This window comes from Elephas maximus, chromosome 2 (assembly GCF_024166365.1).
Source record: "Elephas maximus indicus isolate mEleMax1 chromosome 2, mEleMax1 primary haplotype, whole genome shotgun sequence".
NCBI lineage: Eukaryota > Metazoa > Chordata > Mammalia > Proboscidea > Elephantidae > Elephas > Elephas maximus.
In genome coordinates, this window is record NC_064820.1 from 158,268,103 (window position 1) to 158,284,226 (window position 16,124).

The window sequence follows — 16,124 nt, forward strand, 5'->3', positions numbered from 1 at the left end:
ATATGCTAGAATGTTTCCAACTACGCCTTGGTCCTGCTGTTTAAAAAATAACAATAAAAGCCAAATGTCTTAGACCCTAATGGACCTTACTTTCTGTTTCTTTATTAATTCATGTTCGGAGCTGAACTTGGGCTGTAATAGAAATGTATTGGAAACTCTGCCCCTTGAATACAAACCTAACGTACAAACACAAAGCAATAACATAAAGCTGAACATACCGAAAACTTGTTAGTTTTCAATAGCATTTGAACTTCAGGTTTGGCTCCTGTTTCTACGAATCCATCAGGGTACAGGGCTGTCTTCTTGCATTTTAATGCGTTTGCAGCTATTTTTCTCTCTCCCTCTTGCAGGGAACACACAGTCAGGTATTAAGATGTGACAGGATGATGGAAATGAGACAGTGAAGACTGCACATGGGAAGGCAGTAATTAACTGGAATGCATATTTAACATGGTCTGTCATTGTTTACAAACAATATAATGATTCCTGATTGTAGAATAAAACTCCAGGCTCCTAGTTGGTGAAGTCAATCAAACAACCCTAGCAGGTGTGGATCAGCAGAAGGACTAACAGAATAAGTTCTCTAATACACAGGATAGAGCCAGAGGCAGCCGGAGCATCTGATGTCAAAAATTGGTCTTTGTTGAGGATTTGAATAATGAATGGATTGGGATGCCTAGACACTGACACACTGTGGGGTAACTGGAATTATATATATTATTATACATACCTTGGAAAAACTGGAATTATGAACAAACAAAAAATTCCACTCTTATAGCCAACTTAAATCCTTTGCTTTCCTAAGCCTCACTTTTCTCATCTGTAAAATGAGAATAAGGAAATTTATCTCATCATCCCTATTTGCACATCCACATTGTCTCTTGGCTGGATGTCTGTAATAGCCTACTCTTTGGTCTGCCTGCCTCTGTTCTTGCTCACCTATAACCCATTCTTTGGAGAGCAGCTAGAGTAAGCTTTTAATAAAGATATATTAAATTATAATCTCTTAGATAAAACCATCCTTCCTATTGTCTGACATAAAATCCTAACTCCTTGCTGTATCTTTTAAGATCCTATGTGACCTGGCCTTGTCACCCTCTCCAACCTCATCTCCTATCATTCCTCCTGTCTCACTACATCCTAGCTGTCTTAGTCATCTAGTGCTACTATAACAGAAATACCACAAGTGAATGGCTTTAACAAAGAGAAATTTATTTCTTCACACTAAAGTAGGCTAAAAGTCCAAATTCAGGGTGTCAGCTTCAGGGGAAGGCTTTCTCTTTCTATAGGCCCTCATCAATCTTTCCCTGGACTAGGAGCTTCTCTGCACAGGGACCTCAGGTCCAAAGGACGCGCTCTGCTCCTGGCACTGCTTTCTTGGTGGTGTGAGGTCCCCCTATCTCTCTGCTTGCTTCTCTCTTTTATATCTCAAGAGGTTGCCTTAAAACACAATCCAATCTTATAGACTGAGTCCTGCCTCACTAACACAACTGCTGCCCAACCTTCCTCATTAACATCATAGAGGCAGGATTTATAACATACAGGAAAATCATACAATACTGGGAGTCGTGGTCCAGCCAAATTGATACATACATTTTTGGGTGGACCTAATTCAATCCATGACACTAGCTATGTAATTGTTCTTTCTATTTCTTGCTCAAGGCATCTTATTCTACCTCTAGATCTTTGCATTTGGTCTTCAGTTTTGCCTATAATGACTTTAATTTCATGATTTTTTTACAGGCTGACTTCCTTTGGATATTCAGATCCCAGTTGAAAAGTCAACTTCCTGGAGATGTGGCCCTCAGACCACTCTATCTACTATTTGCTACCCTCTCACCCCAGTGTACTCCACCATACTATCCTGTTTTATTTTCTTCACAGATCTTACTGCTGTCTGAAATTTTATTGTCTTTTATTTGTTTACAGGCTATCTTTCTTATCAAAATGTAAGCTCCCTATGGCCACCTGTATACCCATTGCCTAAAGGGTGTCTAGCAGAGACCAATCAAATATTTGTTGAACATTACATGAATTGCAAGGATCAAATGAGATACAATGATTGAAAATGGCTCAAAAATCTATTAAGTATTTTACAAATATTAGGTGTTATAATGTCTCATAGTTTGCTAAATCGTGGTTCTTCTGAAATCTTAGTCATTGTGGAATGAGTAGAATTTTCAGCCACGAACTCTCTTTCAAGTAGGAACTTACCTTCAGGGAACTTATAGTCTAATGAAAGATAAAATTAACACAGAGTAAAATTAAAATTTCCTATAAAAACCACATTCCTTTGGCTGAGGCTAGCTTTCTGTCTCACACCACACTGTTCAATATGACTATATGGATATGTGCATGTCACACAAGATTGTTGAAACAAAGGGATCTTTATGTAATTAGAGAAGCATGGAAAAGAGGAATTTTAAATGGAGTTTACTAAGAGAGAGACCAGGATGTAGCCACTTGGGTGTTCTACAGGTCCACAACAATCCCCAGGTTGAACTCATTATCTTCACTCCATCCCCGCTCCAACCTCTTGCTCTTGCTGGGTTACCTACCTCAGAGAATGAAAGCACCATGCACCAGCTGCCTAAGCCAGAAACTTGTGGGAACATTCTTTACAACTCTTTCTTCTCCTCTCACCCAGATCTGCCCCCTCTTCCTCCTGGATAGCTCTGGAATCTGGCTGCTTCTTTCTGTTCTCCGTACCAATACCCTAGGCTACATTTTCCTCTGATCTTGCTTTTTCTAACAACTTCCTAACTGGTCTCCACATGCAATTTGCAATCTTCCCTGACCACTCTGGCCGTTCTCAGAGCTGTGCATCCTCCACCCATCAAACCGAGTGATCTTTTTAAACACAGTAACAGTCTGGTCACTCTCCTGTGTATGTCCCTCCAGTGATTCCCCATTCTTCCTTAACGTGAGTGCAAGGCCCCTTGTGATCTGGCTCCATTTCTCTCTCCCCTTTACCACCTGAGCCCCATTCCTCCACCACCCTGAACTGCTCTGGCCTCCTCTAATGTGCCTGTTTGCCCTCACTTCTAGCCATCGCACACACTATCTTCTCTGTCTCATATAATGTTGATGGGCCTGTTCCCCTTAGCTAATTTCTATTTATCTTCAGGTGTGTCTTAGACTAGATCCACTTTCTCCAGGAAGTCAGCAAGAAATTCCACACTCTCCAAAGTCATGTTGCATGTGCCAGTAGCATAATCTTGAAAAACATATTCCATTTTCCTAGACTCGTCCTGTATCTGTTTTCCAAATTCTGCTTGAGAATGCATTCTGTTGCCATGGCCAGCCCTGGCATTTCTTCTTTTACCTCTGTTTCCCCTTCTGTCTTTTTTCTTTCCTTTCTGCCTCCTTCTCTTCTCCACTTGCTGTCTCATAATTGCTCTCTTAAACTTTGTCTGGTGCTAATAATTGTATTTGTGTTTCTTTGTCCTCAGTTTTTCACTTTTTCCTACCTTACTCTACTTACATTCTTACTCTACTGATCTTCTTTTCTTCCTTCAAGTATGGTTCCTCTCATTTCGTCCTTGGAAACCCTATGGGGCAGTTCTACTCTGTCCTATAGAGTCAGTATGACTCAGAATTAACTCGACAGCACCCAACAACAACAACAAATATTCACAAACCTATCAATCTGAAGGAAACCTCGTGTAACTTTGGAGTTTTGAGATAAAACTGAGCTTGATGTGATGAGAAAAAGAAAATTCTCTTTCTGATCAAGATGGGAGAGAAGAGAAAAGCCCTGCTGTAGAAATCATTTTTTTTTAGAATTCTTTTTTGTTTTTTCTTCAAAAAACAGTTATTTCCATCTATATTCCAAATGTTAACAATTAAAAATGTGTTACAAAGGGTCTCAATCAGCAATGCAGAGAGAAGAATATATTTAGTAACCAAAGACGTGCAATGTAGAACTCAAATATCTCCCAATATATTCTTTCCTTTCTAACTTTCCCACGGTTATCACAGAGACCATGCAATTTATTTTCCACCCCCTCCAATCTGTGAATTTTTAGTGCTAAGTTATGTTGGTGGCACTCCTTTGCTTTCATTGCTGTAAAATCACTTGAAAGACTGTTTTAAGTAAACTAAGCATGAGGCAATGGTGAGCTGCATGCTTGAAGAATATTTCTGTGTGTCAGAGGGCTGAATCAGTCAATATGCCAAGGTTGCACATACGTATGTAATTAGCGTGAATTAGTGATAGCCAGTAAATCATATATAAAGAAGTACCAATGGACTGTCACCACAATGCACAATGTACCCCCTTTTGAGGAATTCCTGTTGCCCTCAGAATCACTGCAGGTGAAATATGGCAATTCTTGCCCCACAGCCAAGGGAAGGAAGACTTCTAACTGTTGGTGGTGCTCCTGGCATCTCTTGGGTAAAGGCCGAGGATGTTGCTAAACATCATGTGATGCGCAGGATAAGCCCCTGCAAGAAAGAATTGTGTGGCCAGAAATGTCAGTAGTGCTCAGGGTGAGAAACCCTGCCTGGTTGTTGTTATATTAAAGTGTTTGTAAAGCACTTAGTAGCATGCATGTCACATGGTTAGGTGCTCATATTTTATTAATTCATCAAATTCTTGTTGAATAACTACCATTTGCCAGCATTGCTCCCTCAGTTGGGTTCTTAGGTTTCCTCTGTCAGGAGAAGCACTGTGAAAACTAATTCACACTGAGGTGTTCGAGATTTGTTCTTCTGCCAAGGCTATATATTTTGAAAGAAGGCCTTTTAGATGTTGATATAACCTCTATGATAGCACTGCAGCCTCCCTGGCATCCGGGGAAACTTTATCCTAGTTAAATGCTGGACTATCAACTGAAAGGTTGGTGGTTCGAACCCAACCAGAGACATTTCAGAAGAAAGGCCTGAAAATCTGCTTTTGAAAGATCACAGGCTTGAAAACCCTCTACTCTGCAACACATGGGGTTACCACGACTCGGAATGAACTCGATGGCTACTGGTAAGCCCCCTGGAAGGTAGGAATTAGGCATTGTAATTTTTACCTCCCTTCCATGATTATGAAGATTCAATGAGATGTTGCAGGTAAAGTGCCCGGCCCTGTGTCTGGCATAGTGTCGGCACTCAATAAATGTATGGCACCGTTATCATCATGTATTTTTTATTTTTTTCAGATAATGGACTGTTCAGATGTGCAATCCTCTGGTTTGGGTTTGATTTATCAACCTTTTGGTCACATGGTTCTGCCTTCCCGGCTGTGTCCTTGACATGATCCCAGACGGTGCTCCAAACCAAGAGTTGGGCTCTGACAGTTCCTAAGAGTCTATCCCTGTTAGACCCTTCCCATCTCTAGACTGTGGGTTCCTCATTGTAAAATGAAGCCATTCAGTGACTCTTACATTGCCTTCCACTCTGTGACTTTCAGACCCACTTCTAAGGTGGCCCTGGCCTGCTGACAGCGAGGTGCTGCACTATCATCTGCTGTCTTCTCTCCTGGCTGTGCTTCCCATACTTTGGAGGTTGTCTACGCAACCTCAAACCCCTTAAAAATGGGTTCTAGCTCTCGAACAATTGCTCCTGGCTGGTTTGGTTATTTATTTATTTATCTATTTATTTATTTTGCCAGGAATATTGGCAGAGTTTAAATTTGTGTTTGCCAGTAAAGCATAGATTGTTGTGTTCTGATCTTTTCCCATTTTGATAGGGTATCACACACTGGTTAGTTGTTGAATATTCATTAAGCAATATTAGCAAATATTATATCTTAATTAACTGGCAAGGGGCTTTTATCCTACGCTAATTAAGTGCACACTTCAAACACTGCTGATAGCTGCTATGGCAGTCCTGGTAGAACTGAAGAATGGTGGAGGGATGCAAAGCACCCCAAACATCAGAAAGAGCACCAGCACCACTTAGCATCCTTCATTTAGTCATTTTCAATTATTTTGAAATAATTATTTCCAATGGGAAGGGAACTGAATTTCCTCATATAAATATAATGATAAAAGACCTAAGAAAGTCTAGATTTTCAATTTGTTCAGTTAATGGATTACTTCAAGAAGTTATTGAAAGGCTGAAATCACTGGGATTGTCATGTCTTAAAGTCTACTCTTTAACGCTTTGGGTCTGTTGATACTTTAAATATTTCTAATAGAAAATTCTCATGATATTGGGTAATGTGTTCAGCAAAAAGAGCAAAGGCTCTAGATTTAAAAAGATCTGTGTTTGAATCCTTGCTTTTCCATTTGCCACATACGTAACTTTGGGTCAGGTAATAAACTTGGAGCTACAAAATCCTATTCCATAAAAAATGAAGGAAGAATAACATCCACCTAACAGGATTATTATAAAGTTTAAATTAAGTACGTAAAGTGCTAAGCAAAATAACAGACACATAGAGGGTCCTCAATAAATGATATTTACTACTATGGTGCAAAGTTTCTAGCTTTGGAGGTACAGCTATTACCTTACTCACTTTTGGAATCACTATGTAGACCAAGTGGCAGGGGAGCCTTAGTAAGTCTCTTGAGAGTGTTAGTCAAACTTGTTAGGACTAGTGTAGCAAAAAGGCTATCATTCCAGAGAAGAAACAAGTCATCTACAAAGTAGCTTATCTAAGTAATAGCACCTATCCCCTAAAGCACTGACCAACATTAGTGCTAGAATCTCACAAGCATTCAGAGAATGGCAAAAGGTAAATTAAATAGATATTAAGAGTGTTTATATGATTTTGATGTGGTGTTCAAAACTCTTGTAAGGAACACAAAATTAACTCTCACTAGATTAAGCAGAAAGGGAATTTCCTGGCTTATGTAATTATAAGCCTAGGGATGTGCTTGACTTCAGACTCAGCCAGATCTAGGCACTGTCTCTTCACTGTATCTGAACTCTGTCTGTTTTGCTTGGCTTCCTTCTGCAAGAATGACCTCTCCAACTGGTAGAAAAGATGGTCACTAGATTCACATCCTCCTGGCTTAGCAGCCTCCCACGTCAAAGAACACATATTACCCATAAGGTCCAGAAGAACATTCCCAGTGAGGACTCTGATTCACCTAGCTAGAGTTGATGCCCATGCCTGAGTCACCCACTCTGGCTGGAGGTGGGGGGTGAGAATTACCCATAAAATTTGGATCACATGCCCTCCCACGTGGCTGAGGAATAGGACAGCCTTTTCAGGAGCCTCTAAAGGAAAAGAAGGGAGATTTTGCTGGAAGAAGGAAGGTCAAAAAACCCTATAGTTCTAACACATACATCTCATTCTGGGAGACAAAAAAGACTCTTCAATATTGCTTGAGAGAAGTTGTAGGCTTTGAGGGATTTGTCCTGGTTTATAAAAAAAAAAAAAGTAACATGGCCAGGATGGAACCAGGTAGGGAAAGGGATGAGGATGGGCTACATAATTTCCCTATGAAATAAACAAATGAAGGCTCTTTGGTCAGGGGTGATCAAATATGAGCATAGCTGAAAAACGCTGAGTTTAAGATGAGAAAATGAAGAGAAAGAAAGCAAGAAACGAGAGAAATAGACCTGGAAAATGGAATAAATGTGTCTTCAAGAAATACCTGAAAGAACAAGCCAGTAAGGCAGAGAGTTAAAATTCAGGATTTATTGCCTTACACGTTGCATTGTTTTTATGCGTTTTGCTTTTTTTAGAGAGAAACCTGAACAGATGAAAAACCCAAGCTGGGAGTGTATGTCTGAACATCACAAAATTGACAGATTATATAAATAGAGGCTATGAATTGAATGATGAGCAAAGTTAATTATTATCTAAGTTGGCTAATGCCTTTAGGGATTTCTTGATAGTAATAAATCATTATGAGTGAAGATCAATTGTTTATATATATACATATATATATTCCACCCCCCCTCCAATTCTTGGCAGGCCTTGTCTTGCCTCATGGATTTTGCCTATCTCTCTGTGGTCAGCACGTTTTTACCACATGCATATTAGTAGTTTGGTGATGACCTATATTAAATGTCTAGTGATATGTCTATATATTTTCCTTTCCAATGACCTTTACATGTCAGATTCTTCTTTTTCTTTTTCTGGAAGGTTTACTCTTTCCCACATTCTAAACCAAGAATTATTCTTTATGCTCATCATCCATTTACTCTCTCATTCATTTATTATGTAGATATTTACTGAGCGTCTACTATGTGTCCTGACATCTGGCCTGTATGTGCCTTGGTAGGCACTAGAATGCAGAAGAGAACAAGTACAGCCCTTAAAGTTGAGTGGGGAAGACAAATGTTAAACAAATAAACATGTCTCTAATTACACTGTGGTGTCATGATAGCAAAGGGCAGGAGACAGGGACTGGTTTAGATTGGGGTGGGGGGGTCAACAGGTAAGGCCTTTCTGAGGAAGTGTTATTGAAGCCAAGCTCTTGAGGATAAGAAAGATTTAAACATGTGAAGAAAGGCAGGATAAGTATTGCTGGCAGAGAGAAGAGCAAATACAAAACTCCAGGGTATAAAAAAGGTCAGCATGTCAGGAACTGAACTGAGGTAATAGCCTTTCTCTTTTATTTCTACTTCCTAACTCCTCCGTTAGAGTACACATTCCAGTAGATCAAGAGCTGTGTCCTTTGTTTCTTTGGCATCCTTCTCAGGGTTAGTGTAGTGTGCTGGTAGGTAATAGTGGTTCTCTTTTATTTCTTTCTAACTCCTCCATTAGAGTTCACATTCCAGTAGGTTAAGAGCCAAGTTCTTTGTTTTGATTCCCTGTAGTGTTAGTTCAGTGTGCTGGCTGTTAAGCTGTTGTCTCATCTCCAAACCTGCCCCTGTATGCTGTGCTCTGTGATGCTGGGGCTGGGCTACCACTAACCACATTTTTCCTTTGCCTAACTGGCTTTCTGATAGGTTCTGTCAGTGGGGATGAGCTAGAAGAAGACTATAAGATATGAGGAGAGAAAGGACTTAACTCCTTGTTTGTTTCGGTTCATATCAGCATCAACCCAGCTTTTATTTATCCCAGAGGCAGTTGGTCCCTGTTTCCTTTTTATTTTTTCTGTAAACCCCAGAGCCAAGCCCCTTAAGAGATACCAGTACCAGTGGGGCAGCACGCCCTCCTCAGACAGAGCGGTCCCAGCTCCACAGCATGTCTACTCAAATTTCTAGATTCTAATAACCTCATCTTCCTTCTATGTCTCCCATGCTGCAAGGGTGGTAGCTGCCTCCTGAAGTTACTATCTTTGTCTCTTCAGTGCCACCTTTTTTCATTTTCAGTCCTCCAATATATATTGAATCAATTCTTTCTATCAAATGCCCTTTGTTAAGATAACCAATATGGTGGTTGTTTTCCTGACTGGCCCTGACTGATGAATAGATAGTTGAACTTTTTGCCCGTCCCCATTCTTGCCACCTTCTTAACAAGGAGCCCCAGTGGGGCCCAGCCAAGACCAAATGTCATTGAGTGGAAAAGGTTAACAACAAGCAAGAAATGATGATTGTCAAGCCTGAAGATGCATTTTTCTTAGATGCTTACACAGCCAGCCTATTCCCAATCTCCACTATGCAATATCTTTTCCAAGGTTAGCAGAATTATAAAAAACATCAATTTGGCCATTATTGACTTTTCAACCAGGCTACCGAGAAAGTCTTTCAGCAGTCTCAATAAATTAAATCTGGCCACCTAGCTCCCAGACTGGCAGGCTCCTACATCATTGACAAGAGGACAGGGGAAGCAGTTTTCCCAGCTGCTGCTGTAAATGATGTGCGTTGTGTTCACAGCCATTAGCAGGTGGAGGATTTGAAGTGTGGGTAGATTACCGAGTGGCCTCTTTTAAAAATGCATAAGTACTTTGTGAGTTTGCTAAGTCATGTTTCACTCAGCTCGATTTGAATTTTTCATAGGGAAGACATATTCTGTAGTCTTTCCTCTGTTATTTCTTCCTTACCAGTTAGGACTTCTACAGTTAGGGTTGCAGTGGGAGAGGGCTAAGACCAATCATATAGTTCACTTGATTGCTCCACAATTGTTCCAAGGTGTAAAATGCTCAAAGATTTGGGGCTTTAAGGATTTAGGGGACAGCTGAGTTTCTCGGCCTCTCCCCATATAATCCAAAATACAAATCCCTTCCTGGTCTGGAATTAAATGTCTGTGATGTGTCTACAAGTACATTTTTAATCCTGATAGACTTACCCATTTTTTAATTTCTAAGCACCGCCTTAGAAATTAAAGGCCCATTCCTTTTCCTCCCTGCCTTTCACACACTATGTCCCAGACACTGTACATGCTTGTGGTTACTCTCCAAGTTCTCCAGGCAGACGTTGCTAAAGGCTGGTTATGCGTTTTCCCGATGAGTCCCTTTGAAACAGCAGTGTCCTTCTTAACATGATGTTCCAGCCAGATCTGAGAATTGGCTGTATAGTATAGCAGTAGAAATATAATAATTGTGTCTAATAAGTTCCTGATTTGTTTTGTTTATGTAGAATAGTGTCTGGCTTATATTAGCTTCATGCAACAAATACGAATGAGTGAATGGAATGCTAATTGTGCACCACAAACCACTAAACATGCTTTATATGAACTATCTCATTTAACCTTCCTAAAACTCCTGTAAAGAAGATACTATTCTTATCCTTATTTTATAAATGTGGAAACCAACAACACTCAGTGAGGTCAGAAAGTTATTTAAGATCTCACAACTGACAAATTGTGGGGTCTGATTCTGGAGCCTGGGACCTTCTCTGCTATGTTATCTATCAACTTGATACAATTCACATATGTGTTTGGGACATTCATTCATTCATTCATCAGTCATTGATTAAATCTCTGCTGTGTGCTAGGCAGACAGAAGCCCTGGTGGTGCAGTGGTTAAGCACTCAGCTGCTAACCAGTATGTCAGTGGTTTGAACCTACCAGCTGCTCCATGGGAGGAAGACATGGCAGTCTGCTTCCATAAAGATTATAGTCTTGGAAACCTTAGAGGGCAGTTCTACACTGTCCTATAGGGCCATGATGAGTCGGAATCGACTGGACAGCAATGGGTTTAGTTTTGGGGTTTATGTGCTAGGCACCAAAAATGATATAATATCCAGCAAATTCGGCAATGGCTTATTAAAAAATAAGGTAGAGCTTTTAGGCTCTATGATAAGTGACTAGGCAATAAACTCTCAAAAGGCAGTAGTTTTTTTTTGTTTTGTTTTGTTTTTGTTTTATATCAATAGATCAGACTTTTCTTGGAATGAAATAGTTTTCTCCCCACATCAAATTGTGGATAATCAATTGTTACTCATTTTCTCCCTAAATGGAGAGAATTATTCCAGTCAATAAAGTGATTTTTGAAACCATAGCAAATTGGTAGCGAAAGGATGCTGCAATTTGAAGTACCAAGGTATTTATGAAATCGTTATTTGCTATATTGTGGGGATTCTAGAATACCTTGAGTTACAGATTTGACCTTTCAGATCCTTCCATACTTTCAGACTTGTGAGCATACCTCAATGGCACCTACATACATCACTTCTGTATTCTGGTTTAAAACCTCTATGCTGTCGTTTTACATTCCCTCGCCACGTAGATAAGTTCTTGGGAAGAGAATGGTCAGGCAGGCAATGGTTCAGAAAAGGGGGGAAAAAAAAAGACAACAACAGGGTAGTTTATTTTTCACACGTTTGATTACTTTTTAAATTTCGAAATGATTCACCACATAATTCCTCCAGCTGGTCTGTATTAATCCCATCTTCTTTCTAGATTTCAATAAAATATATACACTTCAGGAGCCATCTTATGACTTATCTTGCCAAAATGGTAAAACATTTGAATATTCTCAGAAAACATTGAAGCACGTGGTAGTATAATAGGCTACACTAAAATTAAGTTCCTCAATTTCCCTTTAATAGAGCTATCACCTAGAATAAGTGGAAAGTAATACTTCCATCTGCCTGGAAGGTGGAGGATCCCAGCTGACGTTTCAATCCGTGATCATCCCTGTGGTTCAGGAAAGAAATAGCTGCCTCGGTGCCAGGTTCCTGGCTTGGCCATGCGGTGGAGGACTGCACGCAGTTTTCCAGATGAATACACATGGATCCCTCACATGGTGATGTTTGTGTTGTTAAAATAGCTTTTAAAGCAGAGCTAGGCTTCCCTCTGAGGCCTCTGAATGGAATGGCTTTACCATGGGGAAAGTAACTCTTGGGTAAGAAAACTCAAGGCTTGCATTTCTACAGTTTAGCAGGGCTTATGGCCAAAATAATTTGTTATCTTGTTTTCAGGTAATAGGCAGGCATATTCTGGCATATTTTTCTTTAACTTTCCACCTCCTCCTCCTTTTCCTTATTTTTTAAAAGCTAAGTTCAATTTCTGAACTTTTCTCAATAAAGGATCAAACTAGATCAGCTCTAAGTCGATGTGGTTAGTTTTCTTTAACCCAGTTCATTGATTGGGACTATTTCTCAATCGAGTCTTGTTAATACAAGGATTGAAGGGTTTTCAGAAGCAGGGGCAGAATCTGCCCTCTGAAGGTAGACAGAAGCCATTTTCTATTGCTGGTATTTTCAGTTACCAGCTGGTACACATTGAACAATCTCTGTTGCATGGAAGATACTTATTTTGTAATAGCCTGAAATAACTAGGACCTCACCGCTGTTGTGATTCCTTTTGGCTAATTGCATTGTTGTGTTTAGTTTGATGGGTATATAAATACAATAATTACCTGGTCACACTTTAAAAAGTGATTTGAGTTACTTTTGGAGTCGTGATTTACAGGAACTTTTTTTTTTTAACCCCCTCTGGGGAACTGTGGAAACCCTGGTGGCATAGTGGTTAAGAGTTCAGCTGCTAACCAAAAGGTTGGCAGTTTGAATCCACCAGGTGCTCCTTGGAAACTCTATGGGCAGCTCTGCTCTGTCCTGTAGGGTTGCTCTGAGTCGGAATCGACTCGATGGCAACGGGTTTGGTTTGATTTGGTCGGGGAATTGTATCAAGATAAATTATTGTCAATGTTTAAATCATTTTGGTATGTAAAATAACAGGTATTATACAAGAAGCTATGAGATAGCTTTCCTAGTGGCTTCTAGTGTGGGTTTTCCCTCTGTTGACTATATTAGAAATAGCAATAATATAAGATCCTATTGTATAATACGACCTATCATTTGTGCAAATTATGTAAGTGCAAATCAAAACTGGGTGCTCTTTAAAGCATATAAAGCACTAAATTATTCTTGTTCCTCAATATCAGTATCTTTTTTGTACTTAAACCATATTTTTTATAGTTTAAGTGCAATGAACTTTACGAAACCTTGAGCACATAAATATATCATTAAAGAGAGTAAGCCCATTACTTTAGGAAGATGGTAGCTTTTCAGAAGGTGGAAGCCTAGAAGCAGTGACTTATGTCTAGGAAGTTGCTTTGTACCATGATTGTGGATTTTCTAGTTCATGGAGTCTCCAGTTACGTATCTGTAAAATGGCTCTAACGGCAGTATTGGTAGTTCGGTGGTAGAATTCTCACTTTCCATGGGGGAGATCTGGGTTAGCTAATTAGCCAGTGCACCTCATGCATGTTCATCACCCATCTGTCACTGGAGGCTTGCACGTTGCCATGGTAATGAACAGGTTTCAGTAGAGCTCCCAGACTAAGATGAGCTGGGAAGGAAGGCCTGGCAATCTACTTTCAAAAATCAGCCAGTGAAAATCCTATGGATCCACAACTGATCGTGGGGATGGTATGGGGCCAGACAGCATTTCTCCCCTTTGTGCCTGGGGTCACCATGAGTGGAGGGCTGACCCAGTGTGATGGCAGCTAACAACAATAATATGGCCCTGTTTCCAAATAGCTGAGTGCAGTGTTACAAGAGTCAAGATTCTTTGGTAGGCAGGGGGATGGGGAGAGGGAGACTCAACACTGGCTTAAAAATAACAGGGAATTTAGTGTACCAGGTAATCGAAAAGCCTACTGGAAGTACTAACTTCAGGTGTGACTGAATCCAGGTAATTAAAAGTTATAACCAGAATGCAGCCTTTTATTGAACATCGACACTGTGCCCTGGGCTATTTTCTTGGATCACAACAACGGATACTTCACTGTGTCCACTTTAGGGAATTCATAAGGTGAATCATAAGGTAATAAAGAATTATAACAGAATGTGATATATGCAATGATAGAGGCATTTACAAAAGATAACCATAACTCAGAAAAAAAGAATGGTAAGCATTTCTGAGGAGAGGTGAACAAAGACTTCAGAGAGATGTTAAAGCTTAAACATTGTTTTGAAGGCTAAGAAAGAATTTTACAGGCAGGAAAAAATGAAGAAAAATGGTTAATTGCCTTTATTATGCATTGGGAAGATCTGTGTTAAAATCCCAGCTCTGACACTTCCAAATGGTGAAAACCATGGCAAGTGTTTTCATCTCCTGAGGTCCCAGCTTCCTTGAATGGAACCTGGAAGTAGAACTACTGAGTTCATGGCATTCTTGTGAGGATCCAACGCATGCACAGAGCTTAGATGGGGCCTGGTGCAAAGTTAGCCCTGCAGGACTAAGAGCTGCCATGCCGCTGTCATAGGTTCCCCGTGTTGCATCTATCTGACCGTGGTCACATGGAGCTTTGGATTAGGATTTAACATCAGCCACAGTAAAACTAAGCTAGCATTTATTTATTGCTTACTGTGTGCTGCATACTGCATTACAAATTTTACTTGACATCTCAATCCTTCCCAGAATTCTAGATTTTAGAAAAATTATTATCCTCATCTTACAGATAAGGAATCTGAAGTTTTGTAGGAGTTTGCCAAGAAGACAAGGTTAGTAAATGGTATAGTTGAATATTCCTACCCAGGGCTGTCTGACTCCAATGCCCAAGAGCTTAAGCAGAATACTGTATTTCCTTCTAGACAGTATGCCAGGGTTATCTGCCTCCTATCAGTGGCCTTGGCTCTGGCTGCTCCTGTTGCAGCCCACCATGAGCACCGCCCCACTTCTTGTAAAGACACAGTTGAGTGATGATCATACATGTGGTGTTCAGTTAAGATGCTACTCCACGCTGAGCTGGCTGGCATTAATCCCTTGGGTTCTGTGCTTCCCTTGCAGGTGAGCCTTCCAGGTGGTCATCCTCCCATTGTGATTGCTGCTGCAAGAATGGCAAGGGTGACAAAGAAGGGGAGAGTGGCACGTCTTGCAACGATCTCTCCACCTCCAGCTGCGACAGCCAGTCTGAGGCCAGCTCTCCCCAGGAGACAGTCATCTGTGGGCCAGTGACACGCCAGACCAACATCCAGACTCTGGACCGTCCCATCAAGAAGGGCCCAGTCCAGCTGATCCAACAGTCAGAGATGCGGCGGAAAAGCGATCTGCTCCGGACTCTCACCTCGGGCTCCAGGGAGTCAAACATGAGCAGCAAAAAAAAAGCTGTTAAGGAAAAGCTCTCAATAGAGGAAGAGCTGGAGAGATGTATCCAGGATTTCCTAAAGATCAAAATTCCAGATCGATTCCCAGAGAGAAAACATCCTTGGCAATCTGAACTTTTACGAAAGTATCATCTATAGGGGAAGGCTTGGGGGGTGGGAGGAGAAACAAACCGTGTCACCATTTTGAAACAAACCTCCTAAAAAAGAATTCATATTTTAAAGGAAAAAAAAAAAAAGCTACTAATAATACACTTTTGTTAGTACACAATGGCCCATCGATATTCTACTGCCTACTTTACCTAGTTCACCTTAACCTGTAAATCCACAGGGTAGATTTCTTTCCAGATGTGAAAGTATAAGAAAACCTTTTTTGTTGTTGTTGTTTCTTTGTTAACTTGATCCCATGTGCTCAGTACCTTATATATAATGGGACCTGGCTACTTAAGAGTAGCTGAGAGGCCATGGGAGTCATTTATCCCAAACTGGGTTTTTCTCTTACCTTCTACCTCCCTTCTCTGAATGGGGATATGGTAGAAAGGGGTCGGTCCCAAGGGCATCTGTTTGGATTTTTAATTTTGTTCTTTTATTTATTTAAGGGGTCGGGGGTAATGACAGATTTCTATGACTTTTCACTCAAATCTCTGATGTGCCAGTTTATACTGACTCTGTATGCATGAGTATTTGTGTGACATGTGTACACCTAAATATGTATATACACAGTGCACACGACCCAGGAGTCTGGGCATCCTGAGGGGTATGCCCCTGCTGCCCGGCAGCCTGGCCCAGAGCACCTC

At 40.6% G+C, this 16,124-nt stretch overlaps 1 protein-coding gene across 1 annotated transcript in view; it reads left to right on the forward strand.

Moving 5' to 3' along the window:
* The window catches only part of KCTD16 (potassium channel tetramerization domain containing 16), a 335,686-nt gene extending 320,218 nt beyond the window's left edge, over positions 1 to 15,468 (forward strand). The window contains exon 3 of the mRNA XM_049873973.1: positions 15,014 to 15,468. Within this exon, the coding sequence (XP_049729930.1) occupies positions 15,014 to 15,468 (455 nt within the window). The remainder of the gene's footprint in view (positions 1 to 15,013) is intronic.
* The last annotated feature ends 656 nt before the right edge of the window (positions 15,469 to 16,124 follow it).